Source organism: Peromyscus californicus, unplaced genomic scaffold, assembly GCF_007827085.1.
Source record: "Peromyscus californicus insignis strain IS unplaced genomic scaffold, ASM782708v3 Scaffold_4__1_contigs__length_199733344, whole genome shotgun sequence".
NCBI lineage: Eukaryota > Metazoa > Chordata > Mammalia > Rodentia > Cricetidae > Peromyscus > Peromyscus californicus.
This window is the reverse complement of record NW_026294562.1, coordinates 8380101-8401523: the sequence shown is the minus strand read 5'-3', so window position 1 is coordinate 8401523 and position 21423 is coordinate 8380101. Positions and strand designations below refer to the sequence as shown.

The following is a 21423-nucleotide window of genomic DNA, read 5'->3' as shown; positions in this document are numbered from 1 at the left end:
AATCCATATTTGAATTCCAGTTTGTCAGTTTGTTTTAAATCTTTTTAAGAACTCCACACTAAATTTTGTAACAAAACACAGTACACCTAGGGTTCCTATTTAATTTTAGAACATAGAGAGCTTAATGAAGCACTTTCATTTGGAACGTGGTCTTTTTAAGAGCCAATTCCTCACCCCCCTACCCCCCCACCCCCACCCCCCGGTCCTAACTTTCAGTTTAGTCCAAAGAAACCAACATCATTAGTGCAACATTAGGATGTCCCCAAGGGCCACGTTTCATCAGACACCGAGCTGCTGCTTTTATGTCCACCTATCTTCGGAACACTTCTATTCCTTTCCTAAGACACAGCCCTTAAGGAAAAGAAACACACAGAAAGGAACCTTGTTTAAGGCAGATGGCCCAGTTACAGCAAAACTGCCAATATAAGCACCAAGTACAGTACTGTCTTAACATGGCAAGGCACCAGCAAACCACACAATTACACCAAGTGACTTAGTTTTCATCAAGGATGTCCTTGCCACTGTTACTGCACTACTTAAGACGTCTGTTACAACAGCAAGATTAATTTAAAATTTCTCATTTAGAAGTTCTCATGCTTTAGGTACTCCCCAGGCCGCAAGCCACGGGTAGTGGGGATCTAACTGAAGGTCTTACACACGCTAGGCAAAAATTACCACTGTCCTCGGCCCAAGCAGCCCATTTTCTGCTGTAACACGTGTCTTTCCTTTTTTGTCATAGGTATTTATGAAGAATATCCTGACCTTTTGGGTTAGGGAGGAAAAGAAGAATTCTACCTCACCACTGTCAGAAAAATTTCAGTTTACCAAGACAAAATTCGTGAAGTCATTTAATTTACAAATAATTTCATACACACCCATTAATCCTTTAGGATTCAATTTCTTATACTCAATGAAGGAATTCTTAAGGATTTATGAAGCATTTCTCAGACTTAACATTCTCCTCCCAGGTAGTTCTGTGTACAAGCCTAAGGCTCATTACACCACAGTTGGCAGCTACAGACTCCACCCCTTTGTTAACACACTGGAGATTTTAAAAACACTTTATTTATTAAAGTTAAACATACAAAAACTGAAATTAACACACACCCTAAAAATTGTCTTCTTCCAGTAACAGGAAGACCCTTTTTCTATCTGTGTTTTTGGCTTAAACTCAACTTGGATAACTGTGGTGCTCACTTATACCAACAAATGCTGGCAACTTGATCTAGTTAATAAAAAGTACAAACTCGGCTACATGAACATAATATACAGGGGAATTATGGTCAGATTAATGCACAAGAAATACAGGAAAAATTTAATCATGAAACATTCAGTACTCTTGTTCATTAATTTAGCCTTGGTTTTTTACAAAAATAGTATCTACATTGTATACAGGGCTATACATCAGCTTTTTGTTTTCCCATATAAACATTACACATCCCCAAAATGGTACCACTACCACAAGTGAAAAATCAACAAAGGAAAAAAAAATACAAAACACCAAATAAACACCAGAGAAGGGGAGCATATCCTAAACATGGTTTGTTTGTTTTTTAATATAAAATTCAAACTCATTGACAAAAAAATACAAGGTGAGTCAATTGTAGAAGTGACCTAACAGGCCCGGGAAACAAGTAATTCAAGGAATAACCTCAAAATAAACTTTGCCATTTATAAATTAACCTATACTCGGGCTTGTCTGGACAATGGCCAGGTTATCAAACTGAAGATGTCTTTAGCAGGCTGGCATTTTGCCATGATGTTCCAATGAATTGCTGGGATATGTCAAGTGCAAAGCACCTGAAAACTCCAAATTAGGACTTATAAAATGTCTACTTAACATTAGTTAAGTGGGGACCTGAAGTTCAGTAAGTCATCTAAGTGCTGATTTAAGCAGCATCTACCTAGAAAAGTTGTCTTGTCAACAAACTCTGAGGAACTGTGGTAAGTAGTAATGAAAAGTTAAATGATAGCAGTTATCAAATGTCTTCAAGTTTCATTCTACCAAAGCCAAACAATGACAACAATGTATCTTCCTTACTCATCTAGCAAATAATTTACCTTTAGAAAAATATAAGGATAAAAAGGTAAATGTAAAGCCCTGCAGAGATGAAATCCAACAGTTCTTCTGATTACTGAGGCATCAAATGCCTGACATTGTATTTAGATGTATCTTGATACTGTGTCATAGGCTTGTCAGCAATTCCACAAGTTCCTACTCCAACTTTGCCCGTTACACTTTCTGGTGAAGCAAAAATACTCCTCTTTACCTGGGAACAAAAGGAAAACCATTTTTGATCAGTGTGTGAAAACAAATCTCAACTTTTTTAATGTTAAAATATATTCAAGTTCTAATATTTATAAAACACGTGGCTTTTGTAGAAAATATCACTACATACTAATATAAAGCTACCTGTCTCAAAATGTGAGGTTTTCACTCTCAAATTCCTATTTAAAGCATGAGCTCTCTATTTTGGTCTAACAGAACTCTGGCTGTAAATGAATTCTATGGTGAGACATGCTCTGGTCCCCTGCCCTCTGCCACACACGTGATATACTGTGTACCCTAACAAACTTTGCCCAAGGATCAGAGGACAGAGCCAGCCACTAGATTAAACATAGAGGCCAGGCAGTGGTGGCACACACCTTTAATCCAGCACTTGGAAAGCTGAGATCCATCTGGATCTCTGAGTTCAAAGCCACCCTGGTCTACATGAGATTAACTCAGTCTAGGAGAGAAACAAGAGCCAGGCAGTGGTGGCACACACCTTTAATCCCAGTTCTTGAGATCTCCTGCCTCTGCTACTGGTATATGAGAAGCACACTCGCCTGCCTTTACTCCCAGCGCTAGGAAAGAATATGGCTAGGCGGAGAAAGGTATGTAAGGCGTGAGAAGACAGGAACTAAGGCCGCCTTTCAGCTGAGAAAGCCCTTTTTGGCTGAAGCCCTTTCGGATAGAAGCCTTTTCAGCTGGAACCCTTCTGCTGAGGACTCAGAAGCATTAAGTCAGAGGATTCGTGGAGTTGGTGAGGTGAGAAGTGGCAGTGCCTTGTTCTTTCAGTATTACCCTAATATCTGGCTCCGGGTTTTTTATTAAAAGACCAATTTAGCAATTTGTGTTACAGAGCAGCTATCTTGACAACAGTGAAAAGCCAAGCTATGGGTGAGCATCAGGTCATCCTTATGTTGAGTATATGAATTCTATATTTATTTTCTACCCAACAAAGCATACCAAGAGAACTTATAAGCTCGTGTTTTATTGCAGAAAGTGACTAATGATTTTGATAAATCAAGAACTGGCCCTTTGGAAAACCCACACTCCTTTCTTACTCTGAAGTCACTTTACCGACAGCTGCCTTTCAGATGCACACAGTGAGGAGGAGGAGGCACTCACCTGGCCCTTCTTGTTTTTTGAGTAGGCCCTGTTGTTGAACTGCTGCCACTTCACCTTCTGGTCCTCTCTTTCCTGCTCAAGCTCTTTTATTCTCTGCGCTTTTTTCAAAGCTTTTTTCTTTTTATATTCACGTTGCTGGGCAATCATTTCTTTTCTGTGTGGAAAACCCAGACATAAATGTCAATAATTAAGATTTAAAATACGACTTCTTGTAAGTGCACAAACAAAACTTACATACTACTTTATTAACAAAAGCACAACTTTTCATTAAAAGTCAATGCCAAAATCTGGGTGTGGTAGCATGCCTGTAATCCTAGGTGGAAACAGGAGGATCAGAAGTTCAGAGTCCTCCTTGGCAAGCTGGAGGTCAATCTGGGATACACCAGACTCTGTCTTAAAGAAAGAAAACAGCGCTAAAGAGAAATGGCTCAGCATGTAAAGGCATCTGCCACCAAGCCATGCCTCATGAGCTAACCTCAGTCTGACCCTGAGAACCAGAAGGCAGAAGGCAAATCAACTCCTTCAAGTCTTCCTCTGACCTCCACTCATGCTGTAGTGCACATAAATCCACACAATAAATAAATGTAAAACAGACAACGCCACTCACTGAGCACTAAGACACTTTCTTTTATAAAAGAAGGCAGATATAGCTTAATGGTAGAACACTTGCTAAGCATGCCCAGAAGTGACCTACTACTTGGGAGATGGAGGCAGAGTGATCTGGAATTTAAGTTGTGCCTCTGCTACACAGAGTTCAAGGTCAGCATAGGCTACATGAAACCCAGTCTTACAAACAAATGAAAAAAAACAATAAAATCAACATTAACGGCTGGCTAACCCTTTACCAATTTCTAAAAATACAGCTAGTGTACTATATGCAACACTTGGGAAAACTGTATGAAGTGATGTAATGCAGATAAACTATTTCATCAATACTGAAGGAAGACAGCGACCAAGACTGGAAGAACAGCACAACCAACACTCTCTGTGATGAGCAACAGCAAAACCTGGGTTTCCCAAACTAGGATTCTAAGTAGAACCAGGGCCTAAACTACCAATAACCTCCACTTGCTAACAAAAACTGACAAGATCAAGAGTTTTTAAGAGAACAACTCCTGACTCCCCTGCACCAAATAACCATCAACACGAGGCTAAGTGGTCTTTGACAGAGAAGGCAAGAGTAAAACAAGAATCTGATTTTCTGCCAGGCGGTGGCGCACGCCTTTAATCCCAGCACTCGGGAGGCAGAGCCAGGCGGATCTCTGTGAGTTCAAGGCCAGCCTGGTCTACAGAGTGAATTCCAGGAAAGGCACAAAGCTACACAGAGAAACCCTGTCTCGAGAGAAAAAAAAAAAAAAGAATCTGATTTTCTTATTCAGGGGGTTTAAATGCTGTTAACAAGTGGTATTTTTCTAAATTCAAGAACATTTATGCAGCAACTTAAATTTTAATTCTTCCAAAACCACAAACATATTTATTAGACACACACACACACACACACACACACACACACACACACAAATAAACAACAACAAAAAAGAGAATCCCAGACAGCGGTCTCACACAAATAAGCACTTGGACTCAGAAGTGACTTTCAAGTGTTGACCCTGTCTTCTGCTTTCTAATATCTACTTTCTGGTCCCAAGTTTTTAATCCCAAGATTTTGTTACTTCTGTACCTCCCACATTTTTTTTTTTTTTTTTTTCAAATCAGAACTGCTTCTAGGAGACTTACTGAACAGTCTAAGAACCGTTACACACTATTTCACAGATCAGGCAGATGTTAAGCTTGTTCAACATCAACTAGGGAGACAAGTCAAGCAAAAGTACCTACATAACCAATGTCACAGTGCTTTCATTGTGTACTTTGTTAACCCTTGTTTCAACTGTTAGTTTAGATGTTATTTTCCTAAGGAAACTGTCCTGGTAACCATAGTACCTTTTTTTGTCCTCTTAAAACTACTGCCATACCCCTTCACAACTTCTACACTGGACTGTTTATGTTCCACCCACCCCAAACCTTTTGTGGTACTAGGTTCAAGTACACTAGTTAGGCAAAGGCTCCACACCTAAGCTACATCCCCAGCCCTAGGACACTTCCTTTATTATGTGTTTTTTTTTTTTTCTGAATACAGATTCAGCAGGGACAAGGCCCAAGGTGGTCTCCACTGTGGTCTAGCCTTAGGACCTAACTTACAAAAATACAGTGGATGCTCTTAGTGTAGTGCCCTCTTTATTGATTACATTAGTATGAACAGTATCCACTTTACCTAGGCACACATACTGATCTATGTGGCCAATGTTAAACAATGTTATAACCTCACTCCATGTAGCCTGCATGGATTCTCTTTGCAGATTACTTCAACTACCCAAACGGGAAACCCTAACATGCTACAATAAAGTCAGTTACTTAAGCCAGATGTAGTGACTCAAAAGACCGAGGTAAGACTGAGGAGTTCAAGCTAGCCAGTTCTGGGAAAAACACGTCACTTACTTTGACATGGGCTTGTTGCCACTGTCCTCTTTAGCCTTCCTTCCTTCTTCTACGGGTTTAAGGTTCAATAATGGCGTCACTTCAGCATTGCCATAACCAGCAAAGGTGATTGCAGCGGTGCCATTTTCTTCATCTATCTCCTCAATCTCCGCTTCATAACACCTGTAAAGATATCATGGCTGTAAGCAGGTGAGTAAAGATCTAGTACTCAGCCTACAAGACTTATACTGTAGTGACTCAATTATCATGTCTCTAAAATAAATTTCTGCAATCAAATGGCCCTTTTGGCAAAATAATGAGAGGTTTAAAGCGAGGCACCTGGTATCAAACGCCCTAATTAAAATTTCCACCAGAAAAATCTCTTACACATCTACTCACTGTACTTAATCTCTTTGAGAAAAGCTAATTCTTAAATGATTAATTTCAATGTATGCACCTGAGTGCAATGAGATTACCAGCTATTCACTTTTTAACTTGAGGAGACATCAGTTTGGAAAACAGTCATTCATCTTTCTTTCCTTTAGGATCCAAACCATTCTTCTCCCCAAAATTTTAAACTAAACCTAAAATTAAGCTGTGTTAATGGCAACCACCCAAGAATTACACTAGTTTTATAAATCACATTACCGACACTGATGATTGAAATAGGGCAGTCCAAACTGAATAAAAACATCTTACCATTGTATCTTATTAATTCATGTTATAGTTAGAGGGTTGTTTTTCTACACTTACTGTCCATCTTCACTCCAGATTGCCATACATTTGTCCCCTACTTTCCATGAATGAGTGGGCTGAGTAGAAGCAAAACTGTCTGAACTTGCAAGAGTTTCTGAAGGTTGAGTTGACAGAAGATCTTTGGTCAATTCTATAACTTCCTAAAAAAGAAAGCAAAAGCTGTAACACTTATAATTTAATACTGTCAACTTCTTTCTGGTTTTATAGTCAGTTTTTATACCACAAAGCAGTTATGCATGCTACATGTACAGTTCATAGCTACTGAGAAGACTGAGGAACAGCACTACAGACTAATAGTGAAGTTGTGATCTAAGTCTACACAGGCACCTTCAACTTAACTGTAAAAACCATTAGAAATCACAGTAGACAAGTTTCTGCCGTGGCTGACTTCTAAATGCCTTTTGTGACTGAACAGATTTCTCTACAGATGAGAAATAGAGACTGATTTTGATTCAAGGTTACTTTTACAACCACCATGTATCTTTTATGTAACTATAGTTTTATAGGGCATTACTTGGCAGAAATATCAACTGTGTAACCAACATACTTCTCCTCTATGAAGTCCCCAAAACACTGGAAACAGTCTCATTAGCACACAATGTTTCCACTTATACCCATTTCTACTAAAATACTGTAAAGCATAAATAAAAATAACCAGGAATTTTTCACCCCATTTAAGTACTAATCATCAAGTTAGATTCAAAACTATCTATACCTACTTATCAAGCACAGTAGCACAGCTTCATTTTAAAGGAAAAAATATAGGTAACCCACAGAAGCAGGTAGTGCGTCTCTGTATGGCAGATACCTTTCTAATGCAGGCTTCTGTGTACTAGTTTGACTGAGTGTGTTAGGGATGGTTAAAAACTTGCCAAAAATATAAACAGGTACTTAGCTACTTATCTGCTACATTCTTACTCTAATGTAGACATATATTATCCATTACCTGATTTTCAAAGAATTTGCCTACTAGTTTCCCACACTGTTGCATTTAAAACATATTCTATGTTTGGGGACAAATATAACAAAATTAAACTCTTAGTTTCTTCAGGCATCCATTGAGTTTTTGTAATAGTTGTTTTGGTTCAGTAGCCAAGGAAAGTTAAATATTACTCTCCTAAAGATTCTAAATCTTCCTGGCTACTTTTAAAAAACTAGTATTTGTACCAAAAAAAGAAAGAAAGAAAGAAAAAAAAGAGTATTAAGTACCTGGAGAAAGGTCAGTTTTGTGAATTAAAAAAAAAAAAAGCCATTAAGCCTCGGATTTGAGTTAAGAACTCAACAGAAAGCTACCTCTAAGGTTTGCCAAGTAGACATCTCTTTCTTTTCTAAGTCATGGGAGGTGATGCATGGCTTTATATTCATTAGTTCTGCAACACTTGAGACTGAACCTAGGATCTTGTGCAAACCAGAGTGCCTTCAAATTTTTTTTTTAATTAGACAAGTCTACGTAAATAAAGCAGGAGCATTTCCAATAACAGTAATACAAAAAGAAGAGTAAATTACCCAATTTTGTTCTCAGTTAACCACCTCCAGAGCCAGGACTATAAACAGGCCTGACCTCACAAAGGCTTTATCATTAAATGCCTGCATCTCCTTCCAGGGATCGTGTTTTTAAAGCACAAACATGTGTTCTACCTCTGTAAGAAGTCTCAGATTTGAGAGAACATTTCTCCACCACTTTCGAAAGGAAATATATTCAAAGAAAAGAATCCTGAAAAGCTGTGCATAATTTTCAAAATCCTGTGCCATGATGGCCCGTCTTATAAACAACGAAGTCCAGAGCATTTACTCCTCAAGTCCTGTAACTCTTGTCATTTTACATGTCCCTCCCAGTAATTTCCAAAGAACCTTCTCAATTTTTATCTTCACATGTGTGTATGGACCAAAGTATCAGAAAAACTATTTTATGTATGAGGGGGTTCTTGAAGGTACATACCATTAATTACTTTTCCTCCCCCAAGTCTGAGTTCTGAAACTGCTCCTTCATTGACAGATGGGCAGCAGTTACAGTAATCGGCAATTCCAGGAAGCATCAGGAGTTGTGATCTACATATCAGCAGGTCAAAGGGGGTGCACTCAAGCACTCTGCTTACTGAAGGAAGGCGTTTCGGGGATGCAGAGAGCCACTGTAATATATGAGACAAGTGACTTGACCCCTGCCTCCTTTAGAACCAGTTTATTCAGCAATACAGCCTAATAAATGGACTATTTTTGTGATTACTATAAACTGCCTGGGGAACTAAAGAGCTAGTCTGATTTTACTATACCTACTTTCTCTTCTAAGAGAAAAAAGAAATTTTTATTTTATATGAAAGTCAGAAACACGGAAACCTTACTGAAAAAATAAACATAAGGAATTAGAAGCCATTATGATGCCCCCTCAAAAAGAAAAGGTAAAAGCTTAATAATCACCCTAAAGATTTAAATAACAAGACATATATGTCCCTAAGAGCAGCAAGTAGGTGAAAGGGAGACTCATACCCAAACAGAAGCTATTTCCTAGTCTCAATGCAAATAACCAGGTTGGAAACATATAAAAATATAGAATATTTTTCTAATTTTACCTAATCTTAAGTGATGATTTCCATCTTCCAATAGTTTCAGTTCAAACCATACCAGGTAACCAAAATCAAACTCCTCATAATGGAGTAAGAGGGGAAAAACAAACAAAACAAAACAAAACTGATGAAAATTGGTCAAATAAAGAATTCTATCCTGTCAATATTTATGATGTTACACTTAAGCTTCTAAATCTGCACCATCCAGAATTTAATCAATGGTAGCTCCTCAGTTACCCTAGCCATATTTCAATTATTCAGTAGCTATGTGTGGCTAGTGGCTGTGGAACTGAACAGCAGACAAAGAACACAGTCATCATCGCAGAGGCAAGTTCTACCAGACAGTGCTGTTCTAACTGGCTAAAGAAAATCTGTAGATAAAGGACTTCAACGTCATTATTGCTTTGCTTTTCTTATTAAGACAGTCTCCCTAAGTCACCATGGCTGGCCTGGAACTCTACAGATCAGGTTGGCCTCAAACACATAGAAATCTGCCTGCCTCTGCTTGATTTGCTTTTTGTATTTTGTTGACTTTTCCCCACCCAGTGCTGGGAATTAAACCACAGGGTGTTGTGTATTCTAAGCAGTTACAGCCTCAGCCTCTAGATCATTATTAACTGAGCCCTAGATAAGCCTTTTAGGTAAATACTGTATCTACCATAACGTTCTCCCTACCATACTTTCCATTATAGATTTCACATCAAAATAACTGACCCCATACTCTAAAGATAATTTAACCTAGAAACATTAAAAAGACGTGATAATAATGCTGTTTGAAACCCCCCTAACTCCCCCCTACTAGTTCTACACAGACCTCCCACTGCCCAGGAAGCACACACAAGTGTTGTTCTTCAAAGAAAAGAAAGGACTGTTTTTAAGTCAGCAGAGGTAGATGGGACAGGTTAATTTGCTCTGTCACTTCAAGCAGACTCAGTGTAGGTGAGCAAATCCAATGAGTAGGGAGGAAACACTGGGTTATTGTTTACACAAGAGCTGGGGGTGAGAGAAACTGTTTTCTAAACACCTCTTCTTACTCAATGGCACATGCACTCCACAGGCCTGGCTTCTAAACACTGAAGGAGAGTCTTATTCAAAGTAAAATTATCCCACATACTTTCTGTTTTTAAAAATAACATTTACACTATTGTAAGTCTAGAATCTGAGTTTGAAAATGTCCAACTCATTTTAAATTACAAATAAGATCTTTCAGACTTCCAAACCTATTAAGCCCTCTCAAGTAAGTTACATTTGAAATTTTGTGGAGGTTTTTGTTTTGAGATAGGGTCTCACTATGTAGCTCTGGATGGCCTGGGACTCAAAGCTCTGCTTACTTCTGCTTTCTGAGTACACTTCCTAAAGGTGTATATAGCTGGCAAAATCTAATGATATTAATGGCCCTCAAGAAGATAAAGGGAAGGACTGTTTAGATGGGGCATAGAGCAAGCAGAGATCATAAAAACACCCTGAAAACTTCTAAAGGATCAGGTTCAGAATTTTAAGGATGTTCTTAAAATCAAAATTTTCGTATACAATATTTACAAGTTACATATGGTATTTTTCTTAACCTGGTGTTCTGAGAAGCAACAGATACTGAGTTTGTCCTGAAGCCCCAAAGCATGTCCTTCCAAGTTTCATACTTCCTATCCCCCATGAAAAGTTAGATCTCCTTTTCACACCAATTCAACTTAGACAAGGCTCAACAACTACAAAGCCTAGTCTGAAGTTCAAATACTTATATAACACCCACACAGACAGAAAGTCATCTCTGTACACATATTATGTACACACATCATGAGTGGTGAAAAATAAGGTCCCATGTTATTTTCAAATAACCCTGTGTCACTAAAACGGCCTTAATCCGGTTACACATTCCTCCTTTAATGGTGTTACCTTTTCAACTAAGTTTCCTTGTCAAATTTTTAAAAATAAAAGCATGTTCTGTTGAAAGGTTTCTTCTCATGAAATCCTAAAAGCACACACAAGATTTACAAAACCATGAGTGTTTCATTCATTTTGATGTACACCAAATGGAGGAAGCAACTTTAGAAGCTTCAGTGCCTGTATGCAGGTGTACATGTATATACAAATAAGGAGTACCTTCTTCATGGGTGCTTTGAGTGCCTATGGATTCTGAACAATGCACGTTAAAAAGACAAATATTCTTCTCAAACCACATCAACTACAACTGTCCATCTATACTTACTTGCAAATCCTTCTTCAATTTCAGCAGATCTTCATTTTCTCCGTTTCCAGACAAAGCAGCTTCTACTTGCTGGAGCTGAGCTTTGTAGCTGGCCAACTGTTTTGCTAGATCCTCTGACATCTGAGGGAAATGAAAGACCATACAAACTGAGTCAAATATCAAATTACAAAAATGTTCCTCTAACCTGCCTAAGTTAGATCACTTTTGCTCCCAACTCGAAGTTTTATTCGTCATCATTTTTACTTTCTTCAGATTTAGTCACAAACTTCAAAGCAATAAATTACAAACATGTCAGATAAATTCTATACAAAAAGATCTCCCAGAAAGTGTAAGAAAAAAAAAAGGAAAGTTCTTTTAACTAATATAGGAAGGCAGTGAGTGTGAGGCTCAACAATACTTTGACATACTCTTTTTTTTTTCGGGAGAGAGAGAGAGAGAGGGTTTCTCTGTGTAGTTTTGGTGCCTGTCCTGGATCTCGCTCTGTAGCCCAGGCTGGCCTTGAACTCACAGAGATGCGCCTGGTTCTGCCTCCCGAGTGCTGGGATTAAAGGCGTGCGCCACCACCGCCCGGCTAACAGTTGGAAAGGTCAAAATCACAAAAATTAGCACGGACGAGTACTTCCAAAGTCAGATAAAACCACACAAACTACTACAGCTACCATTCAAGTCTAAGTGTACGCAGCTCCTCAGAACACACATACTGTTCACATACAGGTAATCTCAGAAACCACCTTTCGACAAACGCAGCTCAATGTCCTAAAAAGCGAGATCCTGCTAAACCCTCCCTTAAAGCGTACGCAAACATACGGGTCCTGAGGACCATCTCCAGAACATTCCCGTCCACCGGAAGCCTGGAACCCGGGCAGACGCTTCCAGTCTGAAGGGTTCAAACAAGGCAAGCTGCTCTCCTCCCAGTCACCCAGCCCTCCAAAGCCCGCCATCATTCCGTCCATCCTTTCAGACCAGGAGACTCTCAGCTTCCATGGAAACTGCGGAGCCCCGCATCCTCACAGTGGACCTCTCGGAACGGCGCGGGCGTCTCCCCCACCCGACGGGTTCCCCGGGACGGCCACGTTCGCCGCCTCGGCCCGGAAGCCTCCTCGCCGGCCAGGGCCGCCCACTAGGGGTGCCAGAGCAGCGGGCTCCACACAGTGCCCGCGCCAGGGCCCCGCTGCCAGGCCTGGGCTTTGGGCCTCCGTCTCCACTCCGGGCCGAGGCCCGGCGAGGCCTGACCCTCCCTCAGAGGCTCGTTACCTTGGGCGGGATTGGGGACGGGACGGCGGGCAGGGGTCGGGGACGCGAGCCCAGCGGCGGCAAGGGGAGCTGCAGCAGGGAAAATATCCACGACGACGAGAAGATTCGGTCGGAAAAGGAAAAACTCCGCCGGCGGCAAGGGGGGAGGGGAGAAAAGCCGGGCTCCGGCAAGAGGGAAAGACAAGGCGAGTGAGCTCTCGCGAGACATACAAACTCTCGCGAAATGGCGCTTGAGTCACGTGACTCCCGGCGTCCTCTAAGCTGCCAGCGTCTGCGGCCTCAGGAGGCGGAGTGGGCGTGGTCTAACCGGCAGGAAGTGGCGTACCTGGGCTGCGCCGGGCGCAGCGTGCGGGTTCGTCTTACGTCAGTTCCGCCTTGTGGTGGGAGCGGCGAGGGCATCGCTGGGGTGGGTGCTGTCCTCAAGTTCCCGGGGCGTAGACTCGATGAGAAAGGGATTCAGTCCCGAGAATGGGTCGGGCGGGACGGCGCGCCTGCAGTCCGGCCCCGGGGAGGCAGAGGCAGGCGCATCTGAAGCTGAGGCCAGTCTGGTCCGCATAGCGAGTTTCAGGCCAGCCAAGACTGCCTGAAGACCTTGTAAGTCAAGAGAAGGGAAGTTTTGTTGTTGTTGTATATGAAATAAATAGCCAATAAGGGTAGATGGAGTGATAGAACGGGAAAAGTGGCTATTTGAGGTGCTTAGACAACATCCGTAGACGCTACAAAGCCAAGTGGTAAAAGGGAGGTTGGTTGTTTACAGAGTCAAGGTATCACACACAAGTATGAAGCATCATATCCCACAGATGATTAATAAATACAATGAAGAAATTTGGCATTCACCTACTTACCCAGTGATCAACTTCAGCACCACTAATTGTGAGACATCCTGACTTTATGCACCTCTTGACTGATATACCGTGAGTGACTGTCACCTGTGAAGGAATATAATCAAGCCGTCCAGTTTAAAGGAAATAGATGCATAAAGGAACATGTTGAGTGACTGTGAGCAAAGAACCACAGATCCAGAATGTGGATGTTCTATTGACTCAAATTATTCAAGAGTAATGTGGGTTTTTGTTTTTGGTTTTTTAGATTTATTTATTATGTATACAGTGTTCTGCCTGCATGTATGTTTGCACACCAGAAGAGGGCACTAGATTTCATTACAGATGGTTGTGAGCCACCATGTGGGTGCTGGGAATTGAACTCAGGACCTCTGGAAGAACAGCCAGTGCTCTTAACCTCTGAGCCATCTCTCCAGCCCGAGTAATGTGGTTTTAATGAGAAATATATATATATATTTGTTTTTTGGTTTTTCGAGACAGGGTTTCTCTGTGTAGCTCCTTTCCTGGGACTCACTTGGTAGCCCAGGCTGGCCTCGAACTCACAGAGATCCGCCTGGCTCTGCCTCCCGAGTGCTGGGATTAAAGACATGGGCCACCACCACCCGGCATCGTCTTGGGCATTTCAACACTTGGTCTCCAGTGCTGTCTGTAGTGGGTTAGAGGTACTTCCTGGAGAAGTATGCCACTGAAGCAGGCTTCGAGAGTTTAAAGACTTACATGCCACTTCTAGTTTGAGCTCTCTGCTTTGAGCTTGCAGTTTATGATGCCAGCTCTCAACAAACTGCTCCAGCCACCATGCCAGAGGCAGAGGTAGGAGAATCAACAGAAGTTTGGAGATCGCTGGGACTGGTTGATGTGTTCCAGGTCTGCCAGGGCTACATAACAAGAGCCTATCTGAAGAACCAACCAACCAAAAAGAGAAATAATAATGTGGTGTGTAAATGTTGACTGAACAGGCCAGGCTAGTGATGTTAACACAGAGGTAGTGTGTTCACTGAGAAGCACAAGGTACTGGCACCACCCCCTACCCACCCCCGTCCCCCCAAAAAACCATATGTGTGGAAATTTGAACATAGACAGTATTAGATGATGCTTGGGTTCACTATTACATGATGTTAAATTGCCAGTTTTATTAGTTGTGAAGTTTATAGATACTTAGGGGAGAGGCCCATGTTTAGATATTTAGGGATACCTGGCCAAAATACTATATTACATAGCTGGGTGTGGCGGCACATGCCTATAACCCCAACATCTGGTGGATGGAGTTATGAGGAGAAGGAAGTCGAAGCTAGCCTCAACCATGTGAGTTCAGTTAGCCTAGGCTACATGAGACTCTCAAAGAACAAAAATTATGTAAAATGTTTACACTATTTATATATCCATATATATGAACATAACATATGTATGAGTGTTCACATGAAATTTAAAAAGCAAAATGTTAGCAGTTACTGAATTTAATAGAGAATGTGTAACAGTTCATGGTATTAACCTCTCAACTTTGCTGTATATTTGACAATTTTCAAAATATAAATATGGGGGAAAGTATTCATAGCCTGGCTAGAATAGATGTTGAATGGTTTCATGTCTGTGTGTGTGTGTGTGTGTGTGTGTGTGTTGGTAATGATAGAGAATGGAGGAAAACTCTGGGTGATAGCCATTGCTTGTTAAGCACAGATATAATGTGAGATTACAGATGCACACGTGGCCCTTAGAAACAAAAGACAGCAGAAAGTGCTAATCCCATTGGTTGAAAAGAAGACCACTACCACAGTTTAGAGCAAGCTTAAATTAAATACTGGCCAGGTGGATGGGATCTGGCCAGGTCCATACCTAGGTTCCTGGGAAATGGTCCCGAATTAAGTTTTGCAAGGGCTTAAAAAGGAAAACCCATAATTCATTGCATTTTCCATCAGGTCCAATCAGGGACAAGCATACATCCTGATATATTTGCTTCCTACATACCTCCCACCCACATGTGATCAAACATCCAGTGTAGATGAGTCAAACTTGTTTAGGGGAATGAAAACATGTAGCTTGTTACCTCCCATAAATAGTACCCTCCAAGATCTATCTTTCCTTGGGCAAGAGGCTTGCAGATCAGAAACATTTTTGTTTCGTGAATCTCTAAGGCATAGTAATTAAAACTTCAAATGTAACTTTGGCTCTCACAAAAGGATGGGTCAGACATAGCAAGAAAGAGGCAAAGAGTGGGAAGAAAAGCATGAGTAAGTCGGTAAAGGCGTTACTTAGCCTTGCACTCAGGCAGGAGAGTCAGGTGGGCCTCACTTGCCCACTGCTGTATGATGGGGCTCTGTAGCTTTCTGCTATAGCCGTAGCAGTAGTCTTAAAATGGTCTTTGATTTTTTTTTTTTTAAATGTGTGTGGGTGTTCTGCTTGCATGTGTCTGTACCATCTGCATACAGTGCCCATGGATGCCAGAGAGGGCATTGGATCCCCTGAGACTTGAATTACAGATACTTATAAACTGTCTGTGTGGGTGATGGGAATTGAACCCCAGTCCTCTGGAAGAGCAACTAGTGCTCTTAGCCACGGAGCCATCCATCTCCAGCTCCTTAAGATGGCCTTTGAGAGTAGAGTTACTGCATTCCTCTGCTGTAGCTTATTTCTCTTAGAACAAAGACAAAAGGGAAAAATACTTCACATAATTTTTACTGCATGGTGTATAACAGGACAATCAATTTTTTAGAATTATTTGATTTAATCAACCACAAGTGACAGTGGGTATGCTTTCTCACATAGAAAGGAAAAAAGGAGCCACTTGACTTTTGTTTTTTAATTTGTGTGTGTGAGCACACTCGAGTGTGTGAGTGTGTGTGTTTGGGTGGGAAGGGAGGCACACGTGGTATAGTATACATGTGGACATCAGAAAGGCCTCAGGCATTAGTCCTGGTCTCCCGCTGTGTTTGAGACAGTCTTCTGTTCGCTGCGAAGCACCAGTCTTCCTGACTGGCCTGATAACTTCCGAGATTTTCCTGCCCTGGTCCCAGGGACGCATTGGGATTGAAGATTTGCTACCATGCCCAGCTTCCACATGGGTTCTAGGAATCTGAATTCTGGCCACTATATTTTCATGGCAAACGATTTACCAATGGTTCTCAACCTTTGGGTCACATAGCAGATATTTACGTTACCATTCATAACAGTAGCAAGATTACAGTTATAAAGTAGCAATGAAAATAATTTTATTGTTGGGGGTCACTACAACATGAGGAACTGTATTAAAAAGTCGCAGCATATGAAGGTTAAGAACCACCGCACTAAGCAATCTCCCAAGACTATAGAAACTCTGATTTTTACAAAAAGCAAAATGAGCTCCAGAGTTTCACCCTTTAGAGATCAGTAGCCCATAATTTGATGTGGTCATATTTAGCTATTTTGGTGAAAATAAAACAATTATGGGTACATTAATGCTCAAAAATTCCACTAGGTGGCAGTCAGGATCCAGGCTTCTATAGCTGATACTGTTTTTTTTTTTTTTTTTTTTTTTTTTTTTAACAGTGATGGAGCCATGGTGCAGAAACATTGCCAAAGGGAAGTCTGGGAGAAGATGAGGAAAGAAACGTAAATAACTATACTAACTATGGCCTAATAATAATAATAAACAAGTAACCAAATGATGAAGGACTACACACCGCCTGCACTCAGCTCTGATTGTAGTTTAATACACAGGTTTTTATGTGTGCTTGTTGTGATCGTTCAATGCATTTTATGAATTCTTTCATGAAACCTTTCAGATCACCATGTATGGTTCATACCTTTGCGTTGTTAAAATATACACAGGAACCAGGTGGTGGTGGCACACGCCTTTAATCCCGGCACTCAGGAAGCAGAGGCAGAAGGATCTCTGTGAGTTCGAGGCCTGTCTGGTCTAATGAGTTCCAGGACAGCCAGGGCTACACAGAGAAATGTGTGTATGTGAAATGTGGCTCACTTTGAGACCCTAATACATCTAGTACATTTAACACCTATGAGTCATATCTCCTGTAGAGGACCTAAGTTCAATTCTCCTGCACCCATGGTGGGCAGCTCACAACCATGTATAACTCCCCGATGCCCTCTACTGGCCTACTCTGGCACCTGCACTTATGTGCACATACCCCCATTCATATAATTAAAGGAATAAATCTTTTTTCAAAAAAGAAATTGTGAAAGACTTCTCCCTTTTGTCATGTTTTCCTTGAGTTAAAACTGATGGGTAATGGCTGTCACCTCCTGCAGATGACGCTGTTTGGTTCACAGCGGTCTCTGGTCTGTGGCTGTGCAATAGAGGAATTTGCTTATATATAAGCACCTCAGCTACGAAAATTAAACATTTTCTCTGTTGAAGGATTTTCTTATTTTTAAACATAATTGATGCTTGCCATTTTTGCTTTGTTTTGTTGTTTTGATAAGGAACCTTGATGTGTAGCCCTGGCTGGCCTGGAACTCACTATGTAGACCAAACTGGCTTTGAACTCCAGAGACCCTCCTGCCTCTGCCTAACTGGGTGCTGGGATTAAAGACATGTGCCATCACACCTAATCTATGACTGTTGGTGATTACTTACTCTATCATACCAAAGGCTGTGAGAGTGAGTTTTATGTTTTAAAGGGGGTGGGGAGCAATAAACATTGTCTGAAAGCACCTTCTTTGCAGGTAGTAAATGTATGACTGACCATTTATTTAAAAGACTCTAAAACTTTTGTCTGGCCTTGGCTTCCCTTCTGTCCTCTTACCACTGATACTTTTCCTGATTTCTCTTTTTCCAATTTCAGCAGAGGGGACTGCCCCCACAACTCTAGTGACCCCTAAAGGTCTCTTGCATGCATCCCTTCTCCTGTGCTCCACGATAGGCCATCAGCCTTTCCCACCTGGCCTGATGGTGTGTCCTCCACATTTGGCTATCAGATTGACCTTCTGGAAACACCTGTTCGAGACATGCTTGCACCTATTATAATCACAGTTTGTGAGCCCAGCACATAGGCCATCAGTGATGTGGCCACAGGTTTAGCACGCACAGGCTGTGTACTCTATTTGCAAGCCTGCCCTGCCCCTTTGTGTCTTACTGCCTTTGCCTCTGATGCATATTCTACCTCACATACTTGGATGAATGTCTTGAAATGCAGATGGACACTGAGCTACAAAGCTTGAGTTTCCACTCTGCTCCCTTGGGGATTTACATTTATTACAAGCACATCAGTTATCAGTAGTAGAAGCAGGCCCCTCTAGGCCTCATCTGTGGGGTAGTAATCACACTCCATTCTTTCAGCCCCTGTGGGTTCGAGGCCAGCCTGGTCTACAGAGTGAGATCCAGGACAGGAACCAAAACTACACAGAGAAACTCTGTCTTGAAAAACAAAAAAGACAAAAAAATGTTGAAAAAAAACATGACTGGTGTGGTTTGAATGCCCCCACCAAAACTTCTGTTGACATTTAATTCCCACTGTAAGTTGTTCAGAAGTGGGGCCCGATGAACCTTAGACGATGATTAGGTCATGAGGATTCTGCCCTCGTGAATTAATGAAGTACTGAGTTCTCTCTCCACTTGGTCTGTTGTAGAAGCCAGTTTGGCCCTCTTCGTTGGATGAGGCCTACTTACCATGTGATGCCCTGTTTTGCATCAGGATTCTGCAGAATCCCACTAAGACCAGCACCTACTCAGGCCCTTGAAGTCGGACCTTCCACGCTCCAGAACCGTGAGGTTAATACACTGTCACCCTTTGTAAATCACCCAGTCTGTGTTATTGAGTTAGGTAGCAGCAAAAGCAGACTGAAGAAGGCTGGAGAGAGGGCTCGGTGGGTAAAGGTGCTCACTGTCAAGAATGGAGACCCAAGTTCAGATCCCCAGCGTCCACATGGCCACACACATCTGTAACCCCAGCAGTGGAGGCGAGGGAGGAAAGCAAGAGGTCACATCACTGGGACTTGCTGGCCACCAGCTTAGCTGAAAACCTGTGAGCTCCAGAGTCCTTGTGTCAAGAGAATAACCCAGTGCACATGCACACACATCATACCACATGACACCACACAAACACACAAATAAAAAACAAATTGTTGAAGAGAAGTCAGAGTCATGAGAATATATTTGTAATAAAAATTACTAACTGTGGGCCAGGCATGGTGGTACATACCTTTAATCTCAGTACTCTGGAGGGAGAGGCACATGGATCTCTATGAGTTTGAGACCAGCCTGGTCTACATAGTGAGTTCCAGACTTGTAAGGGTTACATAGTGAGATGCTGTCTCAAAAATTTTGCTAACCATAATAGTGTTAATTTAATTTTTTAACAATAAGAACCTCAAATGGCCAAAAAACATGAAAAAAATACTCAAATTTATACATAATCAATGCCATTCCAGCCAAAATATCGTCCTCCAAATGGGAGAAGGTATGAATGGCAACATACAGACCCTAATGAGAGTACATAGGGCTCTAGAGAGCATGTTGATATTATCTAGTGAAGTTGAAGGGACCCAGAAATTGTACTCTACAACATTCTTGTCTATGTAATAAGGAGACTCATAGAACTTATTACTCTCTTGATTTTAAAAACAAACAGCCTGAATGATGTCTTCAGAAAAATAGAAGAGAAGGTATGGTGTATTTATTCACTGTCCTCCTTGATATCAAAATGAATGAAAATGAATAAACCAGAGGCTCATTTATCAACGTAGTTAAATCTCAACAGTGTTCAGCAAAAAGACCAATTGCAGGGGATTGCATGCAGTGAGAGACCATGTGTGTAAAGTCATGCAATAATAATTTGTATTCTGATGAAAGTAAAAGACTAAGCATGAGAATGAAAACTCCCGAATTTGGAATAGTGGCTGTCTCCGGGGAAAATGAATGGACACTGGGGCAGGGAAATGGCGATACAGGCGGCTTTTCACTCTGCCTCTCACAGGTGTATGTGTGAGCGCATGTACGTACACCTGCCTAACACGCACAAGGGTTGTGTGTGTGTATGTGTGTGTACATACAACTGCCTAACATGCACAAGGAGTGTTGTGTACCCTTGTGTACATACATCTGCCTAGCATGTTTAAAAAGAGGAAAGGAGACTATTTTACTAGAATCTTCATTGTTATTTACCTAAAACATGTGAGTTCTAAATAAAGCCTTCCCCTAGATTGTAGGACAAGGCACCCCTCCAGCAGATGTCCCCACCCCATATGCTGTATGTACTACAGTAGAAAACCACACTCCGCTCCAGGTCCTGTGACTTGAGGACAGAAGATTCCTGTTGGTCAGGAGGTGGCCTACAGGACATAGTCAGGACAGCCATATGTAGCAGCCCTGACTGAAGCAAGCAGGCTGAGCCCTAGTCTCTCCTTTTTGCCTCAGAGTCAAAACCCGAACTCTCCTCTGAGCTCATCACATCCAATCTTGCCTCTACTCAGTCTGTTCTCAGGGCTTCAGCCTTGACTCCCATCTCACCCTTTCTTCCAGCCTCAGACTCTAAGTTTCTGCCAGCTGCCGCTTCATAGCCCTCTGTGGTCTGGTTTCTTCTGCTGTATCACCAAAATAATGTCATACTCAAAGTCACCAATTCACTTAACTCCCCAAGGCAGAAAGCCACTGCAGAAAGCCACCTCAGCCAATGTTCTGAATATTTTTACATCTTCCTTTTGGATTGTGGTTTCTGTGACATTAATCTCTCCTAGACCTTTGGCTGTCCATATTATAAGACCTTCTGTCCATATTATAAGACCTAGTTCCACCGTGTGTTGGTGGTGTACACCTTTAATCTCAGCACTCAGGAGGCAGAGGCAGGTGGAGCTCTGTGAGTTCGAGGCCAGCCTGGTCTATAGAGTGAGTTCTAGAACAGCCATGGCTCTTACATAGAGAAACCCTGTCTCAGGGAAAAAAAAAAAAGACCTTGTTCCTCCCTCACCAAGGGTCTCTGTCTCTGTCTGTCTGTCTCTCTGTATATCTTTCTC

General features: G+C 41.6%; 1 protein-coding gene and 1 long non-coding RNA gene across 11 annotated transcripts in view; one reads left to right on the top strand and one right to left on the bottom strand.

Moving 5' to 3' along the window:
• Positions 1-1045: 1045 nt before the first annotated feature.
• On the bottom strand, positions 1046-12797 carry Smndc1 (survival motor neuron domain containing 1). 2 transcript variants are annotated; one of them, XM_052761583.1, is made up of 6 exons: positions 12641-12797; positions 11387-11506; positions 6620-6762; positions 5888-6049; positions 3395-3548; positions 1046-2270 (listed from the first exon to the last, which is right to left on the bottom strand). In XM_052761583.1, exons 2-6 carry the CDS (start codon positions 11504-11506, stop codon positions 2133-2135), a joined length of 717 nt encoding a protein of 238 aa, XP_052617543.1. In that variant the 5' UTR covers positions 12641-12797; the 3' UTR covers positions 1046-2132. The 2 variants fall into 2 exon arrangements, with proteins under 2 accessions (XP_052617543.1, XP_052617544.1); XM_052761584.1 differs by lacking the exon at positions 12641-12797 and adding an exon at positions 8562-8751 and having other exon boundaries at positions 11387-11498.
• Positions 12798-12965: 168 nt separating this feature from the next.
• Positions 12966-21423, top strand: part of LOC128124845 (uncharacterized) — a 31005-nt gene continuing 22547 nt past the window's right edge. For 4 of the 9 annotated variants that reach the window (XR_008223001.1, XR_008222996.1, XR_008222999.1 and 1 more), the window contains exons 1-3: positions 12966-13234; positions 17002-17064; positions 19042-19183. This is a non-coding gene — a long non-coding RNA (uncharacterized LOC128124845). Of the gene's footprint in view, positions 13235-17001; positions 17133-19041; positions 19184-21423 lie in introns of those variants that run through there. The other 5 variants (XR_008223002.1, XR_008223000.1, XR_008222995.1 and 2 more) reach the window with 3 other exon arrangements.